This window comes from Cavia porcellus, unplaced genomic scaffold (assembly GCF_034190915.1).
Source record: "Cavia porcellus strain 051 isolate PalLab524CR breed Dunkin Hartley unplaced genomic scaffold, mCavPor4.1 scaffold_2, whole genome shotgun sequence".
NCBI classification, from domain to species: Eukaryota; Metazoa; Chordata; class Mammalia; order Rodentia; family Caviidae; genus Cavia; species Cavia porcellus.
Window position 1 is genome coordinate 51,494,733 of NW_026947485.1, and position 22,877 is coordinate 51,517,609.

The 22,877-nt window shown below is 35.2% G+C and overlaps 1 protein-coding gene across 3 annotated transcripts in view; it reads left to right on the forward strand.

Moving 5' to 3' along the window:
* Tfec (transcription factor EC) overlaps positions 1-22,877 on the forward strand; it is a 73,308-nt gene that overhangs the window by 38,261 nt on the left and 12,170 nt on the right. For 2 of the 3 annotated variants that reach the window (XM_003475135.4, XM_063241887.1), the window contains 2 exons: positions 18,594-18,708; positions 20,758-20,814. In XM_003475135.4, the coding sequence (XP_003475183.1) occupies positions 18,594-18,708; positions 20,758-20,814 (172 nt within the window). Of the gene's footprint in view, positions 1-4,864; positions 5,058-18,593; positions 18,709-20,757; positions 20,815-22,877 lie in introns of those variants that run through there. The other variant, XM_013158478.3, reaches the window with a different exon arrangement.

Genomic DNA, 22,877 nt, shown 5'->3' on the forward strand with positions numbered 1-22,877 from the left:
ATTAAATTTTTATTTGATAAACTGATTATGTTGGTGTTCTCTGATTCTCATTTTCAGACACTTCCTAATGGGTACATTCAATCAGGGGTGGCACTCTAAGTGAAGGAGAACTTTTTTCTCCCTTCACTCTAGTTGAAGTCCTGGGATAATTGTTACTGAGGAAACTTTTGTCCTATATCTGTTATCTGTTGATTTAGTCTGGTTAGAATCCATCCACATGTATTTCAGTAACAACTCTCTTCTTGTTTCTCACTCTTAATTAGCATAGTTTGTTGTGTGGGTATCATGGTTTATGTCTGTGGCTCCCAGGCCTCATGAGTTTGCATTGTGCATTTGTGATTGGTTCATTGTCTAGTGCTTGGATTGATGGTGTTAGTGCTACACCCACAAAGGGGTGGAGCTAGGATGTGATATAATGGCAGGAAGAAGGTGTCTTGCTCTTTGCTGGTTCCTGCTTGCTGTTTGCAGTCACCATGAACTGTGGCCCAGCTATGCCCGCCTTGGAGCCAACTGAGTACGGATTGAAACCTCCAAAAACTGTAAGAAATAAACCTTTCTCTTCCTAACTTGGGTGGGCTTCAGGTATTTTGTCTCAGTGACGAGTAAAAAGTAACTATGACAGTGGAGCTGCTCAAGCTATAGATATAGGGTGGACTCAAAACCCAGAGAACTGATAAACCTTTTATTTCACACTTCTGATCACCTGTTGTAGTCAGCGTTTGCAAGGAAAACAAGACAATCCAGGACACATAATTCATAGAATTACTTTATAAAAGTTGCCCAAAAAGTCAAATGTGAAAGAAAGAGTGTGGAAAATTCATTCACACGCTAAGACCCAAAGAACCCAGGTGAGAGTTGGGGCCTGTGGCAATACCTGCATGAGTCCAGCTTGACGGCCTAGAGCCCTTGACAATGTCTCATCCAAGTCTGTTTCATGGATCTGCCCTGGGAAGGCGCAAAGGTCAGTGTGGAAGCTTGAAAGCAAAGGTCTGTGCCAGGGGGATGAAAGATCTGTGCCAGCAGCCTGAGGGTTCTGCACTGGACACAGAAGCAACACTCAAGATAAGCAGCAGGGCTTCCCTGAAAAGTACAACATCCATCTGCAGCAATGAGTTCTCAAGCCCCTCTGACACTGAGAACTGCAGGGTATATCAAGAAGCCAGCATCAGAGGTTCTGTAGGAGACTGACCAGCACACATCTTCTCCTCCAGAGCCAGGAAGCTGTGCTCAAGTGAGGACCAGAGCTCCCCCAAAGTGAACTACAGACATTCTCAGAGACAACAAGGTCCCAAGCTCTTCTGTTGACAATAGCCAAGTTCATACCAGGAAAGATGCTTGACAAGCTCCTCCAGGAGAACCAGAGGCAACAGAAGAACCAACAACACCATGGAGAAACAGCAACACCACTTCTGTTTCTCCAGTTCTCCCTTTTATATTGGCAACAATTCTCAGATGGTCATCCACATCCCGCACCACGCTGATTCAGTTCAGCTGGTATTACAAGTTGATCACCAGTTATCAATCCACTGCACCACCAGATCCTATTTTTTCAAAGTAGTTGCATATTACTAGTTCACTAATTGTTCAAGCTTATTAAAGTTTTTAATAGCTACTATTTTCTATTTGTAAGACTTTAAACCTTTGTTCCTCAACCTCTTTTCTTTAGAATCCTTGTTCAAAAACTAAGCAATTCATTTGCAAATTTAATTAATTTGTCCCCATTTTTCTAACCTGACCAAACTCCCAGCCTGGGTAAACCCTCCTCTTTTACCACATATAAGTCTAAGCAAATGTGCTAGTACAGTTTCACCATACTGCCCTTAGTAACTTCTTCAAATATATCATTAAAATTTTACCAGAAGGTTTATCACTATGAGACAGAACTACAGTTCTTCACTGGTCAAATTTCCAATAATTAAGATTGCTTAATATGTTCTTGTTTTGCCTTCTGTCTAAAATATCCCCCCAAAGTCTTACATGTTTGTAAGCTGATTAGGTCAAGGAGGCACAGTACTCATTGGCGAAGTCAGTAACTGGATGTGCTGTTAGGAAGTGGGTCTTGGTTGGAGGTGAGCCACAGGGTGTGACTTTCAGGGGTGTATTTTTGTCCCTGCTCCTTTCTTCTCTTGCTGCTTTCTGGTTGCTATGACATGTGCAATTTTCCTCCCTCAGATCCTTTCACCAAGCTGTTTATACTTGAGAGTCAGCCTATCATATATTGAACTTACTGAAGCTGTAAACTAAAATAAACTTCTCCTCTTTTAAGTTGCAGAAATCAAGTAATTTGTCCAGACAATGGGAAAGATGCTAAATACTCTTCTCTTTCCTCCAGTCTCCAGGTTCCCCAACCATTCTTTTTTTTTTTTTTTTTTTTTTTTTTTGTATTTTTTGTATTTTTACTGGTACCAGGGATCGAACTCACGACCACACACTTGCAAGGCAGGCGCTTATGCCGCTGAGCTAAATCCCCAGCCCCTCCCTAACCATTCTTTACTTTCCAGAGGATTTTTGTTTCATGATGTATTCAGAGAGAAAACATATTATAACTTGCTTATTAGCTTTGCTTCACTGGTTGCATATGCTTTTGTTTTGGTGCTGTCGCCTTTACTGTAACAGAGTAACTGCTGTAACTAATCATCTATAGCAACTTCCATCATCTGTTTCTTGGGTTCCATTCATTTTTATTTAAGTAACTTGTCCAGCTATATCAATATGCAGGGGATGATGAAAATGGTTATTATTATTATTTTTTTTTTTTAGACAAGATCTTGCTATATAGTTCAGTATGGCCTCAAACTTGCAGCAGTCCTTCTGCCTCACCTCCCAAGTGCTGGGGGATTCAGGTGTGAATCAGCACCCTAGCTGGTTGATAGACACATCGCCAAAAACAATGTGATAAATAAAGGAGTATTTTGAAGATTAATGGAAAAATGTCTTTACTGTAATAAATTATTTAATCATTTACTGTACCTTTTGATATATTCTGCATTAATGAAACATTTATGGTGATTTCTGTCAAATAAAAGTATTGTAACATATCCTCATCTAGCGTATTCACGGGATCTTGCACTCTGTGACTTCTGGCTTTTCCTCAAAGTAAAAAATAATCGATAAAGTTGAATGTTTTAAATGAATTCAGTATTCTAAGGTAGCTGTAACAGTGGAATTAAAGACGCAAAAGAGGACTTTCGGAACTGCTTCATCAAGTGGCAGCAATGATCAGAAAAGTGCAAAGTGATGGCGAGTATTTTGAGGGAGGATTAATGACAATATGTCTTTATGTTAAGATGTTAAAATTTAAATATTTATCATATTTTATTATACCATGTATAATGATTGTTAGATTATAAGTATCAGCATTACACTAGTCTTGAGTAACATCTTGTAAAAATCAAGCCAGACCAAAGAACTTTGAACATATTTTCTTCTAACTATCCTGCTATTTCCTGACTCCTCTGCACACAAAATACTTTTGGCCCTCATTTTCTCCTACTTCCATCTTCTCAGCTCTATTCTGTCTTCTTCGATAAAGATTTTGTTCTCACAATTCTAACAGGGCTCTTAGAGCTATCTAATGTAAAACAATAGTATGTCTTCATTCTCGTCCGACTTGGCTTCTCAGTGGCACTTGACATGGTTGATTGCTCCCTTTTTGGAGAACTGTCTAGGATTCTATACTTTTATACTTATTTCACTAGTTCTTTCTCCCCTAATGGATACTTAAATGCAGACCACCCCACGGCTTGTTTTTGTCCTATTTTTCTTATGTATGTAAACATCATAGATTATCTTAATCCATCTCCTTAATGCTAACCCTATGAATCTACTGCCTACTTAATGCATTTTGTAGTCTAAGAGACATCACAAACTTAACATGACTGAAAAGAATTTTTTGATTCTCCCATAAAATCTACATTAAAGCACAGGAACCAAAACAAAAAAGCAAGCAAAACCCCAATGACAACAAACATACAAAGCAAAACAAAATCACTTTTCATCTCTTCCCTCTTACCTCCACATTCGTATCAATCACCATCTGAAAGGGAATTTCACTGCTTCTGACCACCTTCTCTCCCAAAGCAGCAGTGTGTTTGTTCATTGTTTTATTCTCAGCACCTAACATATAGGTGCTCAGGAAATGTATATAAAAATACATTTTCTGTTCAGGAATACTTTTAATGGATAAAAGACAGGAGCAGCTAGATAAGAACAGTGACAATATAATAGCTACCAAGAATTTCCTATGTATCATGTGACAAATATTTTGCAAGTACAGTTTTCATGAAAGATGCATTTACTTTCACAACACTATGAGGTAGAGGCCTACTATTATTTTCTACATCAGGAAAGAGGCTTAGAGAATTGAGTAATTTGCTCAAGTTCCCGCATTTAGTGAACAGAAGGGTAGGGGCTTGAATCCAGTCCTATATGAAACCGAATGCAGTGATCCTACTCACACCACTGTGCCAGCAGATTCAAGAAGGCAGCTACTTTATCGAGCTATGGAATTTTCAATTTGCAAGGATCTGAGACAGATCTGATTCTCTGCCACACTCTGGACGAATGTTTTCCACACTCTGGACGGATGATTGTTTCGTTTCTGAGTTGAGATCTGTCTTCTGTAATTTCCACTCATTGATCTTACTTCTCAACCCCTTTCTTTGTGAAACACGGTGTGGATAGTAACTCATTTCTTTTAACACATAAAGGCATTTTTCAATCAGGTGTCTGCAAATGCTGGTGGCATTTGGCAATCTCAGTAAACTGTGATAGTTCAAGACCATTCCAGAGAGGAGGACTGAGTAAATATTAACAACCCCCTGTGCTTGGTTGGAACTTAAAAGGACTGCATAACATCAATGAGCAAGTTTCTGTCAATCACAGGCTAGACTAGATTAGTCTTAAAGTCCAAGGAAGATCCAAAGTTCACCTTAGTGAAGAAATTTCTACACACCTCTCTCATTAGTTTTTGCAAGTTTAAAGAAAAGAAAATGATGAAGGAGAAAGAGAAAACCATTGCTATTGTGAAGGTTATAGACCCTTCAGAATTAAAACTGGTGAGCATGTACATTTTGGAATTCTTTCTTTGTTTGGAGATGAGATCAGCTTAAATACTGATTTAAATTTTAAAAAGTAATACTTAATACATTAAAGTATGTTGAAATTGTGCTCTAAAATGTGTGAAATATAATCTGTTGTGTAATAAGCTCATTTGTTTAAGAGACTTTTTATCGCTGTGGGCTATAGTTTAAAATTGCTTAGTAAAATTATTTTAGTAAAACATTACTAAAAAGTTTCATTGTGATTCATGTGGAAAAAGGATCAGTGTTTCTACAATTATTTGCTACAGTATTTACATTGAATTAGCAATTATCTTTACTGATCTAGTGCTAAAAATAGATAGTGTACATTCAAAATGTATGATACAAAAATACTCTGGTACCATTCTCTGTTTTGTATTTTTTCCTATTCGTGTTATAAGACAGTTTGCAAAGAACAAGAGATCTCTTGCTCCAGCCTCACTCATTATTTTTACTGACTCACAGTAGAACAGAAATAAGAACAATAATAACAGTGGGATTTCTCTGGTGAATGTTTGTGATGCTTTAATAAAAAAAAGTTAGAGAAGTCAGTGGTGTGTATCCTAAAACCAGAAAAATCTGGCCTACTCTATGTGAGGGGATAAACACTGAAAAGGAAGGAAAATAACCTTTCAAAAGTCAGTTTTTATGTATGCGTACAATGCACATGATACGCTTCCCTGTGGTGATCCTCCTTATACCAGAAGTTTGGCTTCTTTTCACATCTGTAGTGGTTCTAATAGTACCCTACTTGCCTTTACTGTTTTCGGCTCACACTGAATGTCTTCACAGAAAAGCAAAACACAGAATCTAAACAGCTTTGCATTTTTCATTAGTTTCTCCTGAAACTTGCATTAAATATATGACATTTTACACACACACACACACACACACACACACAAAGATTTTTTTTGGGGGGTATACTGGGAATTTTCTGAAACTATAATATATGTATGTATATATATGATTTTCAGAAAATATAATATATAAGAATATATATCAGAAAATATAATATACATAAGATTTTGTTCCCTACATTCATATTCATAATGAAATTATCTGGGAGATTATATATGTATATACACATAAATATTTTTAGAAAATTCTCAGGATTTACTAATTGATTCATTTTCAGGAAGATATTAAGTATATACAATACCTTCTCTCTTGCAGAGAGAATATAAATAGTCAAACAATAAATAGAAAATTAAATGAAAATTTACAGCTGAGTCTGCTAGATTTATAGAGTTCAGATGAAAAAAAAAAAAATAAACCAGGCAGTCATGCAGAAGAGTAGTGCAAAGTGCCTAGACCAGCGGGGGCAAATCTACGGCACAAATGCCACAGCGGGCTATTTGTATATTGAACACTAACAGATTCTACATCACTGGCCTAGAATCTAAGTTGAGCCTAGAAAGAAAGAATGATTTTGATAAGTGTTGACAGGGTAAAATGCAGAAAGTAACAGGGGGAATATAAAAATGGAGAAACTATAGTGCATAAACTCCAACTTCTTGAATATTCAAAACATTTAAGATTAAATATATTTTAGTCAAGAACCTTCCATATATTAATGTAGATAGTAAAAAGTCCAGTTGTTTTGTTAGAAAAGTAGAAAAGTTGGGTTTTACTCCAAGCTATTTACTTATAAAGTATGTTATTCTGATATAATCTATTTATTTCTCTTGGCCATAGTTGTTTTATATGTAAAATACTAATTATTATACCCCTAGAAGTTGTTACAATGATGACTTATGATGTTGTTATTTCAGTTACTACGAAATACACATATTTCACTTACTCTGGCATGTAATAGTCAACTTTCTATGACAAATCTGCATGCTATGATAATGGTTGTGTTCTGTTATCGTTTTGTAAAAGCTCAAGTGTGAATTCACAGACTCCCTGTAGTCCTATGTCCCATTTTCCATAACTGGAATCAAATCTATTGTTGGAACCCTTGAGCATAGCACGCATGTATGTGCTCACAAGAAATCTCTCAAAATGTGGATGTAGCGTGAAGTAATGCTGGGTGGGTAAAATGAGGCCATAGGACAATATTTTAAAAGGTAGACACAACAATGTAGGTTTGATGCTTGAATACAGTGGGAAAGATTTTGAATTATTGAATTGATAGATGTTTTAAGGAATTCATATTTTTAAATATGATGGTGTGTGAGGAGCAGATGGAGAGGATGAAAGTATACTAGGTAGAGAAACATAATTTAGATGTGGAGCCTAGTGACCTACGAGTATAGAGAAGAAAAGCTAAACTGAGGTAGGAGAATAATCATAGTAGTGTGAAAGACTGCATGTAACATATGGAGAGGAATGGATTCAGGACAGTGGAAAAAACATGTAAAATTCGGGTCGGATTATTTATGTTGTTCTTTATTATACTCATCCTGATGATGGTAAATGGATATATGTATATTTTCATAGTTTATTTAAATCCCTCTCCAATAATTTTGGAATCACATTTTATTTTCTCATAGGGCAGTATTGATTTTAAACATAGGCACAGTTATATTTTCCTGGAATTATAGAAAGTTCACATCTTCTTATTGATTTCAGTGGAAGTTTCATGATCATTCCTTCCAGATTTAAGTTTGAAATCTGTTGCTATAAGGTACTTCTATTATGGAAATGCATCATTCTGGTAAAATGTGATACAAAGTTCACATTATTGCTTATCTTAACAGTTAACAAATACCTAATTGGATCCTTGGTCTTTAAAAATTTCAAGAAGACAAGGAGATACATGTTAAACTGTGTTTCACAATTTTGTACAGAACTCCACATACAGAACACAATTTAAGCTACATACATTCAAATCAGTCATACGTCAAATGTGTCTTCCACCATAGTAGAGTGAGAGATTAACAAAATTGATGAATAAATCAGACTATATAAAACTGAAGAGGTAATGAAACTTCCATGTGGGAAAATTTTCTGTGGTATAATTTTTGTAGGAAGGAAGTATCATGTCAAACTCTTCATCTTATCCCCCCAAAAGTCTGTGAAACTTGTAACTGTAGATAAAATTATTTTCATACCAACTATAATTAAATACCAACTAAAATTTGGTTAACTTTATTTGAATCTCTAAATATTCCTCTAGGGACATCTTTTACATATTTTTTATTTATTTTATTTTTGGTACTGAGGATCAAAGCCTTTCTACTGTTAAACTACATCCCCAGTCAATTTCCCTTCTTTTTAAAAATCTTATACTAAATCACAATTGACAGTATTGATTCTCTGCCTCCTTTGCTACTTTACCATGCTTTGGGTAAGAAAAAATAAATTTAAATTTAAATAAAATTAAATTTTTAAATTTAGAGAGTACTTTCTAGTTTCTGTAATCCAACTACATTTTTAACACAGTGCCTTATCCTTGTACAAATTGAAAAAAATTAAACTTAACATTTCTAGACCAGTATGGCTGTTAATTTCTGTACAGTGTCAGCTCAACATGGTACATTGGGATAACTTTTTCTAGAGCTGAGGGCCCAGTTAAAGTTTCCAAAAATTCAAATTACATATATTTATATTTATATAAAAAGAACAATAATAGCAATATGTTGTGTGTCAACAAACTCGTTTTTATTTAAGTTGTTATTCACTTTGTGTATGTGAAGTGTATAACGTGGGGGCCACTGAGCTAGTGATAGTTTACACATGAGGTGCCAAAAGCACAAATGCCTGAGCAGAAGTGTCCTGAGGGCACAGAGCGACTGAGAAATGCCCTGAAAGCATGGAGTGCTGTAGATGAAGGGCGTTTCAGCCCCCAGAACACAGGGGCTTAAGAAGCAAGCTAGTGAAGCAAAGGAGAGTGGTATGACAAGTGTATAAATAAATGCATTGCAGTGGTTGAGCAGTTTCATCCTCCCGTTTGCTCCACCTGATCCCAGCTTTCTGTCTCTGTCTTTATTTTCTTCAGCCTCTCCTTGTTCTTCCCCCCAGCCACTTAGCTCTGGTGGACACCAACTGTATAGTGCCATTTGTAACATTTGGTAACTTACACATTTTTCTCTTAATACATGAAGAAGTAGACTTGATTCTGTAAAGATACCAATTTTCTCTTACCTTATTTCCTTGGTTAAAAATTTTAAATACCAAATTGAACGTCAAAGGGAATGATCTCAGAGGATGTAACTCTAGAATTTTCTCAATAGGATTTTATATGCTATAATATTATATGTGTGCTTTTTTATCAAGATAAGGAAAATCTTTTCCTAATAGACTAAATTTTATCATAATAGAATTAGTTTTTGTCAAGTTTCTGGATTCACAAACTTAATTCATTCCATGATTATGGGGAAGATGGCTGCATTTGTGTTCATGCAAGGAAGATGGCCATGATTGCATTCATCACTGATGCACAGTGGAAGCAAAATTTTGTCAAATGCTTCAGTTGTGAATAGAGTTTTCATGAACAAACATCATGAATCAAGGTATTACTACTATATATGTGCATGTTATATGCATATAGACATATATGTACATATTATACATTGTATGACAATATCTCTTTTTTCTTTAAATATCATTAAATACCCTTTTTGAAAACAACTTGATTATAGAAAAGTATTTCATTATGTTCTCTTGGATTCTAATTGCTAATAACATTTTGCTTAAGACAGAGTTCTGAGTGAAGTGGGCCTATAATTTCCCTTTTATTTAATGTCTTTGTCTTTCAGTCTTACTGAGTTGGTTCACATTTATATTGCCTCTACTCTTTGGAAGTATTTGCACAAAAGTGGTACAATTTAGTTCTTCAAGATGCGGCACTTTTCTCTATAAATTTATCTAGTCACGATATTTTACTTATGGAATGTTTAGCTTATTTTTATTTCATCAGTACTAATAAGACTAGTCAGGGTGTTATGCTACTTTAGTAAGTTCTACTAAGTAATATTTTCCTAAAAATGTATGTATTTTGCTTAAGTACTCATAATCATATGCAAATTGTTGTAATATCACATCTTTTTAAAAAATTTCAATTCTAGGGATTGAACCCTGGACTTTTGGATAGAGCAGCATATTTCAGCTCTCTGAATTGTTTTTAAATTTTGAGACAGGTTCTACAGTTTTCCAAATTGTCCAGGCTAGGTTTGAGTTTACAGTCTTCTTGCTTCAGCCTGCTAGAGTGAGTGGTGGAATTACAGTCATGTGCCACTAAATTTAGTTTAGCTCATCTTTATTTAATTGTGGTAAAATATATGTAATTGAAACTTACCAACTCTAAACATATACTTAATGATTACATGTTATGGTTTGTGTCTAGACGTCCCCTAACGCCTACATAATGATAGGCAGGACTTTTCAGATGTGGCTGGAGCTAGTGTGAGTGATGTTGGGATTAAGAATGAGTCATAACTCAATTGGCCCACTCACTGGTTTAGCATAATTCTGAGTGTGAATAATGCAAAGGCCCACCCTGAGTGTGACTACTACCTGACTAAAGGGCATGTAGCCTGGATAGAGTATAAGAGACAGAAGGAAGACTGCTGAAGTTGTTTAATGTTTCTTTACTACTTTTCTGTTTTGCTGCCTTCAGTCTTCCATGAACTATTTCTCAGCTGTAATGTCCCTTTTCAGTGCAACTGTGCCTTAGATCCAGCATATGAACTGAAACCTCTACAAACTCTGAGATAATTAAACCTTTCCTTCTTTAACCCTGGATATCAGGTATTTTCTCTCAGCGATGAGAAAAAGTAACTACAGCAGTACATTTATGACGTTGTGCAACCATCACCATTGTTCTTTTTATGAACTTTTTCTCCTGCCTAAATGGAAATTATACCCACTGAACAATAGCTATTTGTGTCCTTTACTCACAAATTCCAATAATCTGTATTTTACTTTGTCTCTGAATTTGACTACTTCATATAGTTAAAATAATTTCATGCGTGGAATATTTTAGCTATCATATTTTTTTCAAGACTTATCTATGTTATGGAAGATGTCATTAATTTTAAAGATTATTAATATTCTAACATTATATATAGAGAGATACATATTTAAATATATATACATTTTATTCATTTGTTGATGAATATTTGGATTGTTTATATTTTTAGGCATTGAAAATATGAACACTGATACACAATTATCTAATCCAGTCCTTTCTTTTAGCTAATTTAGGTGCATGCCTACAAATTTAGAAATGAAATAACTGGATCAGAAATGCAGTAATTCTGTATTTTATTTTTGAGGAAGCATCATATGCGTCTACAGTGGCTGTGCCATTTCACTTTCTCATGAGAAATAGGATAGTGTTGTACTATATTCACAACCTCCCCAATACCTGCTACTATCTTCTTTCTTTTTCCTTTTGATAATAACCAACTTAATGAGGGTGAATTAATATCACATTGTCCTTAATGAGTATTGTGGGACATCTCTTCATACGCTCACCAATCATGGTCATTAGTATATTTTCTTGGGAGCAATATCTATTGAAGTTCTCCACTTCTTTAAAAAATGAATTGTTAGGTTTTTGTTACTGTTAAATACATACAGGCACATATATACTATGTACACATAGAGAAAGAGAAAAAGGGAGTAATTATTAATACTTTATACATATGCAGAGATTCTTTTTTGTGTGGTTTAACTTTTTACACACTTGATAGTGTCTTTTGTTGCACAGAAGTTTTAGATTTTATTGAAATCATATATTTTATTTTGTCTGTGATTTCGGCATCATATCCACAATACCTTGGCCAAAATTCTATGTAATGAAGCTTTTATTCTATGATTTCTTCTAAGAGTTTTATAGTTTCTCATTTAGTTCTGCAGTGTATTTTGAAGTAACATTTGTAGTGTAAGATAAGGACACAACTTCACTCTCCTTCTCTTGTATATCCAGCACTATTTGCTGAAATGACTATCCTATTACCATGAAGTTGTTGGCACTTTTGTCAAAGATTATTTAACCATACAATAGAAGGTGTATTTCTGTTCTTGCTATTTTTCCCTGTAGGTCTGTATATCTGTCTTTATATCAGAATCACACTGTTTAGATGACTATAGCACTGTAATAAATTTCGAAATCCAGGGATGTGAGTCCTCCAACTTTGTTTTAAGATTGTTTGGTTTTTAAAGAATCTTTGGATTATATATGAATTTTAATACACAACTTTTAATTTTTTTTACATAATGCAGCTTGGATTTGATAGAGATTACTTGAATCACTGAATTACCTTGAGTATTGGAGTGGGGTAATTGCTGTGACTATACCTGACTATATGGTTCAGGAGCCTTTGGGAATGGCTTGTGGGAAGAGTTTGGAAAGGTTCGAGGATATCACCGGAAGGAGTAGAACTAGAATGTGTTCGGCTATTCTACATGGGAGATTCTGGTCTGAGCTCAGAAAACCAGTAGAAATCCTGGCAGTAAAGACTGGGCTCAGGAGGTTTCTGCTCGGAAGAAGGACTGCATTGGTTATTGGACTCCAGAAGATGTGTGTTTTAGGTTGGTAGACAGTTTGTCTGCACTTTGCTTATGTCCAGAGACTTTGCCTGAGTTGGAGATTAAGGGCAGTGGACTAATTAATCTGACTAAAGAAATTTCAAGACAATCTAATATTGAGAAAAGTGGCATGGCTATTGTTGGGCACTTTTAACCAAATTTATGTTGTGAATCAAGAGTAAAGCACCCAGCAGGATAATTTAAAATACTGTGAGTCTGGCCAGAAAGAAAGCTCCAGTAAAGCTGTGAACTACAAAGATACAGCTTAGGAGATCTTGATTGTTGAGAAGGAACAGGAGAATTTAAAAGATGGCCTAGGAACATCACTAGGAGCAACAGTTATCCACATTTTGCAGCCACAAAACTGCAAAAGTAAAAGGCTTTGCTTTGAGGAGAAAACTGCAGGGAACCATGTTCCAGAATGGTAGCAGAGGCCATATGAGGTTCTAAAATGGTGATAGCCATACTAGGATCCAGAATGGCGGGAGCATAGGGAATTTGTTCCTCAAAATCAGATTCAGAGAAATCAGAAATCTGGGCATTCAACCCCTATAGCCAAGAGAGAGAAAAACCTAGTTACTGTTCCAACTGGCAACAGACCTTGGTATCATTCAAGTGACACTGGTTTTAGGTGCATATAGAATACAAGAGTTCTGAGGTTAAGGTAGCTTCCATCCTGACTTCAGAAGACCTGGGAGGCCAGGTAGTACTGAGAGGGCAATGTGTGAAAGGCCAAAGATGAGTGTGAGACCAAAGGTGTTATATAAAACCCAGAAATCTGGAAAAGCCAGGAATGTAGATTGTCTAAGGAAACCTGCAAGGAGGGAGCAAAGCCAGGCCAAGACAGAAGCTGAGGAAGCTACAGCCACAAAAGTGCCATGAGGGTGGAGTCACTCAAGCCTTTTGGAGCTCATAATTTGCCACAGATTGATTCAGATGTTCCACATGGAACTACAGGACTTAATGTTTGCCCTACTTGAGTCCCACTCCTTTGTAACCCTGTTTACACCCCATGGGGTGGTAATGTTTGTCTTGTGCCATTGAATGTTGAAAGTGTTTAACTTTGTTTTCATTTGTACAGGGGCTCACAGCTAAGAGTTTACATAGATCTTGGAGGAGACTTGGGACTTGAACATTTTAGCAATGCTTAAACTGTTAGGACTTCGGCAACTTTTGGAGATGAACTAAATGTCTTTTGCATAAAGGATGTGCATGAGTCTTTGGGGGATCAGTGGTAAAATGTTATGGTTTGTGTTTCAATGTTCCCCCAAAGCCTCATAAGATTATGGGGAGTGGGTCTTTCAAAGGTGACTGAGTCTAGTGGTTGTGATTGGTTTGTTGTCTAGTTCTGGAATTGGAGGCGTGAGTGCTGCACTTGCCCCATGGTGGAGAGCCAGCGTACAATACAAGGGAGAGAAGGAGGTGTGTTTTTCCCTTTTGCTCTGTTTTGCTCTTGTTGCCTTTGGTACCCACTGCTACCATGAACCACTGTGTGGGGGCCACACCACCCTGCCTTGGAGCCAGCTGAGCATGGACTAAAACCTCCCAAAACTGTAAGATAAATAAACCTCTCCTTCCTTCATTTTGGATTTCAAGTATTTTATCTCAGAAACAAGAGAAAACTAAGACAGATATTATTGTCATTTTAACAATATCAAGTCTTTTATCAATGAGTATTCAGTATTTCTTATTTATTCATGTCTTCTTTAATCTCTTTCAACTGAGTTGAAAGTGGTGGCACAGAGCTGTAATACCAACACTGTTGTGGGCTGCGGCAGGAGGATCCCAAATTTGAGCCCAGACTGGGTAATCTAGCAAAATGCTGCTTCATAATAAGGAAAGATTAAGAATATGAATAAAACTAAGTGGCTGGGCAATAGATAACCAGTTTTCTCAGTACCTTGTTGAATAGGCTGTCTTTCCTCCAACACATACCTTTGACCCCTTTGTTAAAGATCAGATAGTTGAATATGTCTGATGAGGTATCCGTATCTTCTGTCCTATTCCATTGATCTATATGTATGTTTTTGTTCCATGCCATATTTATGACTTTTGTTTTGTGGTGTAGCTTGAATCAGACATTGCTATGCCACCTGCTTTGCTCATATTGTTCAGAATTATTTTTGTTATTGTGGGTCTTTTCTGGTTCTATATCATAAGAGTTTAGTATTGCTCTCTCTCTCTCTCTATATATATATATATATATACATATATATATATATATATATATATAAATTTTTTTCTCACTGGCCTTCAACTCACTATGTAGGTAGTTCAGGCTGTTCTTGAACTCATGATAATTTCTTCTCTCAGGGTCCTGACTGCTGGGATTACAGGATTGTAGCACCTCACACAGCTTGCTGTTGGTATTTTGATTGGAACTTCATTGAATCTGTACAATAGTTTTGAGTGTGTGACCATTTGACAATATTGGATCTGCCTATCCAGAAGCAGGGGACATTTTTCCATTTTCTTATATACTCTTCAGTCTCTTTCTGTTATTCTTGATTAGATTAATTCCTAGATATTTCATTTTTCTTGAAGCTACTGTGAATGTTTTTGTTTTCATAGATAATATCCTTCTCATCCCGTTTTTTGTTGGTACACAGAAATGGTAAATTTTTCTGTGTTGATCTTGTATCCTGCTATTTGCTTAAGTTGTTGATGACTTTAACATTGTGACCATTATATAAATGCAAATTAAAACAACCTTCAATTTCCATCTTATTCCAGAAAGAATGACAGTCATTAAGAAACCAAACAATAACAAATGCTGGCATGGTTGTTGTGAAAAGGGAGCCCTCCTTCATTGTTGGTAGGAACATAAATTAGTACAACCATTATGGAAATCAGTAGGAATTGATAGGAAATTTCTCAAAGAACTGAAATGAGAAATTCCATATGACCTAGTCAACCCCCCTGCTAAGTATCTTCCCTAAAGAGCTTAAGTCATCATATTAGTGATATTTACATCTAATGTTATAGCAGCATAATTGATAACAGCTAAATTCTGAAACTAGGAAAGTGGTTAACTGGGTAAATAAAATGTGGTATCTATCTACAATGGAATACTACTTGATGATAAGGATTGACAAATTTAAAATATTGTAGGAAAATTGATGCACTTGAAAAAATAATATTCAGTGAAATAAATCAGACATACAAGTTTAAGTAGGGTTTCATATCTCTCATCTGAGTGAGGCATAATACAATGAAAGAAAATTATAGAAGATTGATAGAAAGGGACAAAAGGATACATCTCTTGCAGTAGAGAAACCATACAAAGGACTAGGTCAAGGGACGAGGAGGAGGGAAGAGGAAATAAGAAACGATGGGTCATGTACATGAACCTAATAAGCCCAACGAATGTAAACACTATAGGCCATAACATGTGTGAAGACAAACAATATCAACTAGTATGAAAAAGGGGATGGCAACCAATGGGGGTAGGGGAGGTACAGGGAAGCAATTTTCAGATTAGAAGTTTACTTTTCTGCCCCTGAAAAGTATAGTTTAAGAGATGTATTCTTTATTTTTAAAAAAGATTTTATATTTTTTACTTCATATCTTTAAAACTTGTTTGTTATACATGGTAATGCTTTCCTCTGTTGTCATATCAAAGATTTTGTCTTATTGAGAAGCAAACCTGCTTTTTCTATTTTATGGAAAAAAGATAAAATAATAAGAGAATAACAATAATTAATGCATTGCATTGTTAATACATAGTTAATACATCGTTATCTTTAAAGTAGTTGCTCAGGGAAGCAATCTGCTTTTTAATTCAAATACAGTTTTCTTCAAAACCTACTATCCTGTTGCCTAATAATCTATAAAATAAGACTTATATTTTATTACCTAAGCAACTTACATCTCTAATGAGTATAGATATACATTTGTGTTGTAAGCTCTTTCATATGTATACAGAATTGCTAAATTTTTGCTAGCATTGTACTCGTACATGTTTCAGTGGGGAAAAGTCACCTTAGATTACATGAAGTGTATTACATGCTTTGAAACTGAAACCTAACAGTTTAATGATATTCAAAACGTGATTAGCCATTTACATGAAATAGACTAGTACCTATGGCATAAAATTAAATAGGATATTAATCATTGTGCTTTAGGGCATGAATTAGACAATAACCAAGGTCAGGAGAAGATAAAATGTAGTTATTGTTAAGCAGTATGAGATTCATTATCAGAATACCTGCCCCATTTATAAGGAATACTTCACCGAGTAGTGTCAGACTAGGTAACATGGACCTGACAAAGTGCTATAGTTAGGAACCTCTCGCTTTATTGTTGCAGTGTATATGTACTATAGCTCTTTTTCTTCTTTAACATTTCCAAAGTTTGCCACTTCTGCATTGAAATCCATCTGAATTCAACTCTTCTGAGGAAAAATGCCCTTTCCCTAGTTCCTTCCCCCTCACTCCCTGTCTTTTGTGCAACGCATCCATTATATTTCTCAAAGGCACAGTGGAAATGTACAATTCAGGTTGGTGATGCCTCAGCTCATAACCAACAGACTTTTTCAAAAAATGATCTTGGAAAATTTGTACTCTTAAAATGTAGTTGAATGACTCAGATCTGCTTTCTGGGTTTCCTATTGTTTTTTATCTGCTATTCATACACATTATCTTGCCAAATTGGTCAACTTTATCCCCATTTTGCTAAGGAGAAAATTGAAATGGAATCATTATTTGATCTCTATAATTTCCTTCCAAGATCCACAGAATAAAAACATATTTGTAACAGTGAATCTATATAAAATAATTTTGAGAAGTCTTAACAGTTAATGATAATGAAATAGTATATGAAATATATATTACTGTATCATTTGCAGGACAAAATGCATGTATTTGTATGCTCATATAATTATTTCTAGTTGATTTCAATTGTATTTTAATTTTTCCTTAGAAATATATAGCATTTATTGCACATACAGTAATGGTTTCTAATCCTAGACAATAATTTTGGTTTTACTATATATTTTTCTTATTTATTTCCAGTATAATTTTATAAGTGTCAAAAATTCTCACTTTGAATTGGAGTTTTACAAAACAGAAAAGTGAAATTAGGTTCTTCATAATAATCTTGTCACAGCTATGTTGGATTGTGTGTATTGTTCCTAGTTGTTGAGGACAGAAAAACAATTACTTCTTATTTAGCCTTTGAATAACTTCCCAGAAATTGAATAAAGATATATAAAATGGAAATTTTTAAAATTTCAAATTTTACATTTTAAATGCAGCTTGGTGAAACATAGTGTGTATTAACTTGAAATTTGAACATTATTTAAACAGTTTTTCTTGGGAGAGTAAATCAATAAACATATTTTGAATAATCGGTGCAATTTTGAGTTGTGTACAAAATACCTTAGCTTTTCTGAAAAATTATTTTCAAGAAGGACCTCAAGAATTTCAGTGTTGCTACAATTGGATATATCTTCTATTTACTAGAGATAAAATAGTTTTAGAGCACTTTTGGTTACCAGCTGGAACATTTATGATAATCTAGAATACTAAATATGCAATGAAGAAAAAGTGTGCCTTCCAGGAAGGGGAGTTTCTCAATAGTACAAAATGCTTCTGACTGTGTTACTGATAGCATTAAGGCTTCCAGGTGTTTGACCATTATATTTAATTTCTGGTATGCAAGGAACTTATTCAGCTTTACTAAGAATTGCATTGGTTTTGTCTGAAAGAATATTATTAATTGTATTCATTTGTAACTGTGTCATATGCTGGTTCAAGCTCCCATAATTTTGTAAACATTAATCAGAATTTTCCTTCATGCATAAATTGACTTTCCTTTTATTTAAATACAAATAATTTTTCAAAGAATATCTTATTCACAAGCATTCCATAGTGTAATTAAAAATAAACAATTTATACTCATCTCTTGTTTAAAATTAAAATGCTATATATTATCGCTATTATACTGACAAAATGATAAATGTAATGCATACCAGTGAAGATACTCATGTGCTCAGAAAGTTTAACTGATCTTTTCTTCCTTTTTCTTCTCAAGTTATCAGGAAGTATTTTGGATGTATATGGTGGTGAGCAGGAAATTTCACCAGTTAATATGGGGCTTTCAAGTGCTTCCTGCCCAATCAGTCTATCAGTGAAAAAAGAAATTACAGGTAATGTTGCTTTTATTTTTTTGCCTTTTAAAATTTTTATTAAGTACCTAAGAAATGAGTGATTGATAAATATGGTAAATAGAATGTTTTAAAAATATTATCAACATAAGGGGAGACTTTAAATCCATCTGGTTTTTTATGACAACTAGATGGATAATATAACTTACAGTTTGACCATGCATTGTTTTAAGAACTACACATACAATTTTCATAGAGAAACATAAATAATCTTCACTTAGATAAGTTCATTTTCCTATCAAACAGATATTAATGATAATTAGGAAATGATAATTAGCAAAATGATAATTAGGAAAATTATTCTTTATAGGATTAGATAGAAAAGTTTATATTTTCCTTTTAAAATTATTTTATTGATTTCATGATAGACTTGGATTTTTCAATTGAGAAAAGTAAACTCACTTTTCAATGAATCATCTCAAAATTACTTCAAATCAAAGGAATTATAGAAATTTTGTCAAATTCTTCAGTAGTTTAAAGAATTGTTTTGCTGAAGTCACACAGCTAATTAGTAAAAAATGGATTAATGATTTTCTTATTTGCTAGTTTAGTGCCAGATCTTTTATAAGAATAAAATAAAATCATTTGAAATTTTTATAACAAGTTTTTGGCTCACAGCTGAAAAACTACAAAGTAATAGTAACATTGTAAGGAAATACAAGTATGCCATTCATGAAACTTAATAACTAAAAATGCATATGTGTGGGAAGTATAGTCTTTAGGTTAAAACTAATGACTATAGTTTTGTTTTGTTTTGTTTTGTTTTGTTTTGTTTTGTTTTTTGTCTTTTCTCTTGGTACCAGGGATCGAACTCACAACTGCCTGCTTGCAAGCAGGTGCTTATGCCGCTGAGCTAAATCCCCAGCCCCCTAGTGACTATAGTTTTAAATAAATATATTTAAATACAGTGTATTACTTTATTACTTATTATTAAAACTAAAAATTCTAAGAACTTTGTAGTAAATACCTTTTGTATACAATCATAAGTTAACTACAAAACATTAGCCTGAAAGAAATATTTATGCTGTCTTCATTCTCTGTTGGGAACCTAGAGGGGTGTCAGCAAATTTGTTCTGATATTGAGTTTCTTACAGGGTTTTGTCCAGATGTCAGGCAGATATGCACAATGATACTTCACAGGTGGTTAGAGACCATACTCCCAAGGTGGTTCCTTCACAGTTCTTGCAAATTAGTGCTGCTTGTTGACAAGTGGTCTTGGTTCTTAACTGTGAGGACCTTTCCTTTGTGTTGCTTGTGTGTCCTCAAGATTTGAAAACTGTTGAATAAAATGCTACCAAAGTGGAAGCTGAAAATATCTACTGTGATTTCTCCTTGGAAGCCACAGGAGTCATTTCCACAGTGATACCTTCATTTCGTAGGTCAGCCTCATTCCCTGTTGGCGAGAACTATCAAGGGTATGAACACCAAGGAACGGGAGTTCTGGGCCATCTTGACAGCTGATGAGCACAAATTCAATCACTTATCATGAGAGCAGTGTCAGTAAGTGGAAGCGAGTGTAGAATTATTTGATAGGAATATCTATGAAATGTAGTTAGTTCCAACCCATGGGATGTAGAAATCATAATTATTTATGAAGATTTTAGGTCAGAATAATTTCTTTCTGAATCTCAAAAGTCTGAAAATAATAATGGCAATGACTGAATAATTTAATACTTTCTGTGTGTCATGCCTCTTTTATAATCATCACAGTGACAATCAGGTAGGTATTTTGTATTCATTTTACAGATGAAAAGTCTGAGACACAGAGAAATTTGGTAATTGATTACAGCTTTTACATAAATAGCCAGAAAACAAATCCATTTTTTTGTATCCCAGAGTCTAAAGGCTTTGCCATTGTCTTTCACTAAACAGCACCCTGTTCCAAATTTCCAAATGTTTGCATAAAACTATTATTATACTACTTTGGAGTAAGCAGTCTTGCATTTTTATGTAGCATTTCTGAGTCATTTTGCCTGGAAATTTTTGTAGAGTAGAACTAAGCACTGTTTCAATTGTTTTTCTTATGTTCAGAAACTGACACTAGAGCATTGGCCAAAGAGAGACAAAAAAAGGACAATCACAACCTCAGTGAGTATATCTTTCTGTTTTCCCACATGAAACTAATACAACAGTGAATGCTTAGAGATGAAATTTTATGGTCTTTTATTATCACTCCATAAGTACTTACAGATGACCGAAATTGTTAGTGCTTACAAATAAGCCATTTTGGAAAATGCATCCCATGTGAACTGTCAAAAAACAAAAACAGTTACACATCTTTCACAAAGTGAAACATCTCTCCTTGATCATTCATTCTCCAGGAGTCTATTTTTGATTGAGACCAGTGCATTTGGTTACATTTGAATGTTGTGATTCACTGATTCAAAGATTTAAAGAGATAAAAGTGACTTTGGAAATCATTTTAATAGTATGCCATTTTAATAGTTAGAAGTCTAGGCTCTCATTTTTTTTCTGTCAATTTACTCTTCCCTTCCTAATATCTTATCTGAAGAGCATTTCTCATGTTGTAATGCTGAATTCCATCTCTGGGGAAAAAGGCTTTTCATGCTTTCCTCAGGGTCAATTTAACTCTGATAACAGGTCACTTGAGATGGGAAATGTGAAGAAGCAGATTAGCAGCAGGGCTGGGTTTTCGAGGGCTTGGTCATGTCTTAAGTGTGCGACTATCTCAAGAGAGCTTGACTGATTGAGAATGAAGGGTCTTTGTTCTGAAATCCAATCCAAAAAGTGAGGGAAGAGTAAAACAGAAAAATAAATAAAATGTTAACCTCTGAAAAAATCAGTAATTTCCTTACATGCAAGTAGCAGAAATTGATTCTGAATGTACCTGTGAATCCCACCTCTTTACAAAAGGCACTTCACTCAGTGATGAGTGTTAGCTGACTGAGTGTGCAGAAACAGCTGACACACAGCTTTCTCACAAGCCTCTAGGAAATGATCTGACTTCCCGTAGACTTGAATAGCAGAGCAGGAAACTTTGATCTGGATTTTGAACAGGACAAATAAAGAGAGCCAATGGTTGGTAGTGTATCTTGAGGAACTATGGCGTCCTTTCTTTGTAAATCTGTTAATTATTACTGTCTTTCCCCTTCTCTCTGTTTGTAGCTTAGACAATAAGTCATTTATTGCAGAGTATTGTAGGTGTCTGGCACGTAACTTAACTGAAGTGTTTTCTAATCTGAATCCTCTTGCTAAGTTATCTTCCCTTTGAGGAAAATCAACCTCAAGGGGTATCATAAGTGTTAAATATCATGAATTTAAATAATCTTTGAAAACATAAATCTTGTGGGAGCATGCCAAAGTACCAAGAAGGTCCCACTTATCAGATAAAGATGTAAGGGGTATAAATCAAATAAAAAGCGCAAATTAAATATGATCCATCCTGCCTGGAGACTTTAGAAGGTCAGTAGTGAATCTAGAATCCTCAGGTTGCCAGCATTTGGAGTGGCAACGTCAGGGCAGGGCAATGCCAGCTCTCAGCTGACAGCTTACTCTCCTTTCCTCCTCAGTCTCTGTGCTGCAAGTGCCTGCACACTTCACCTCCATACACATTTCTATAAAGAGCTGCCCTTGGGTCACTTCCTGACCAATGGGTGAGCACACTGGTGCCCTGGTTCTCCCTCAAGGCGTGGCTTGCTCCCTTGAGGAGTGGCTTGCTCTGGAAGTGGGCCCAAGGAATCCGGAGAGAACTTCCTGTGCCCATTGCCGGAGTGTAGTTTAGAAGGTATTTCCTTGGGCCTGTGGCTGCCTTGCTCAGGCGGAAGAGGTCTGGCTGGAGAGAAGACTGGTTCCAGTAAGTGTGGGTGGGAGTAGGGGCCTCTTTTGCCTGGATCCAGGGGCAAGATTGAGTGAGGGTGTCAAAAACTTCGTGAAGAGTGAAATCACAAAGGGCAAAATTATTTAGCAATTTCTTAAAACATGATTTACAAATAACTTGCGCTAGACATGACCAACATTGATCAAACCAAAATTAGAATAAGTCAGTTGGAAATAGATGATGACCTAAGTGGACAGCAAGCCTCTGATGTTATCTATCAGGTAAATTTAAGTGCATTTTGAAGAGACCCTATAGCAGTGAAATTAGTGTTCCACTTTGCAATAAAACTGCAAACTTCATAGCTGTTTGCTAA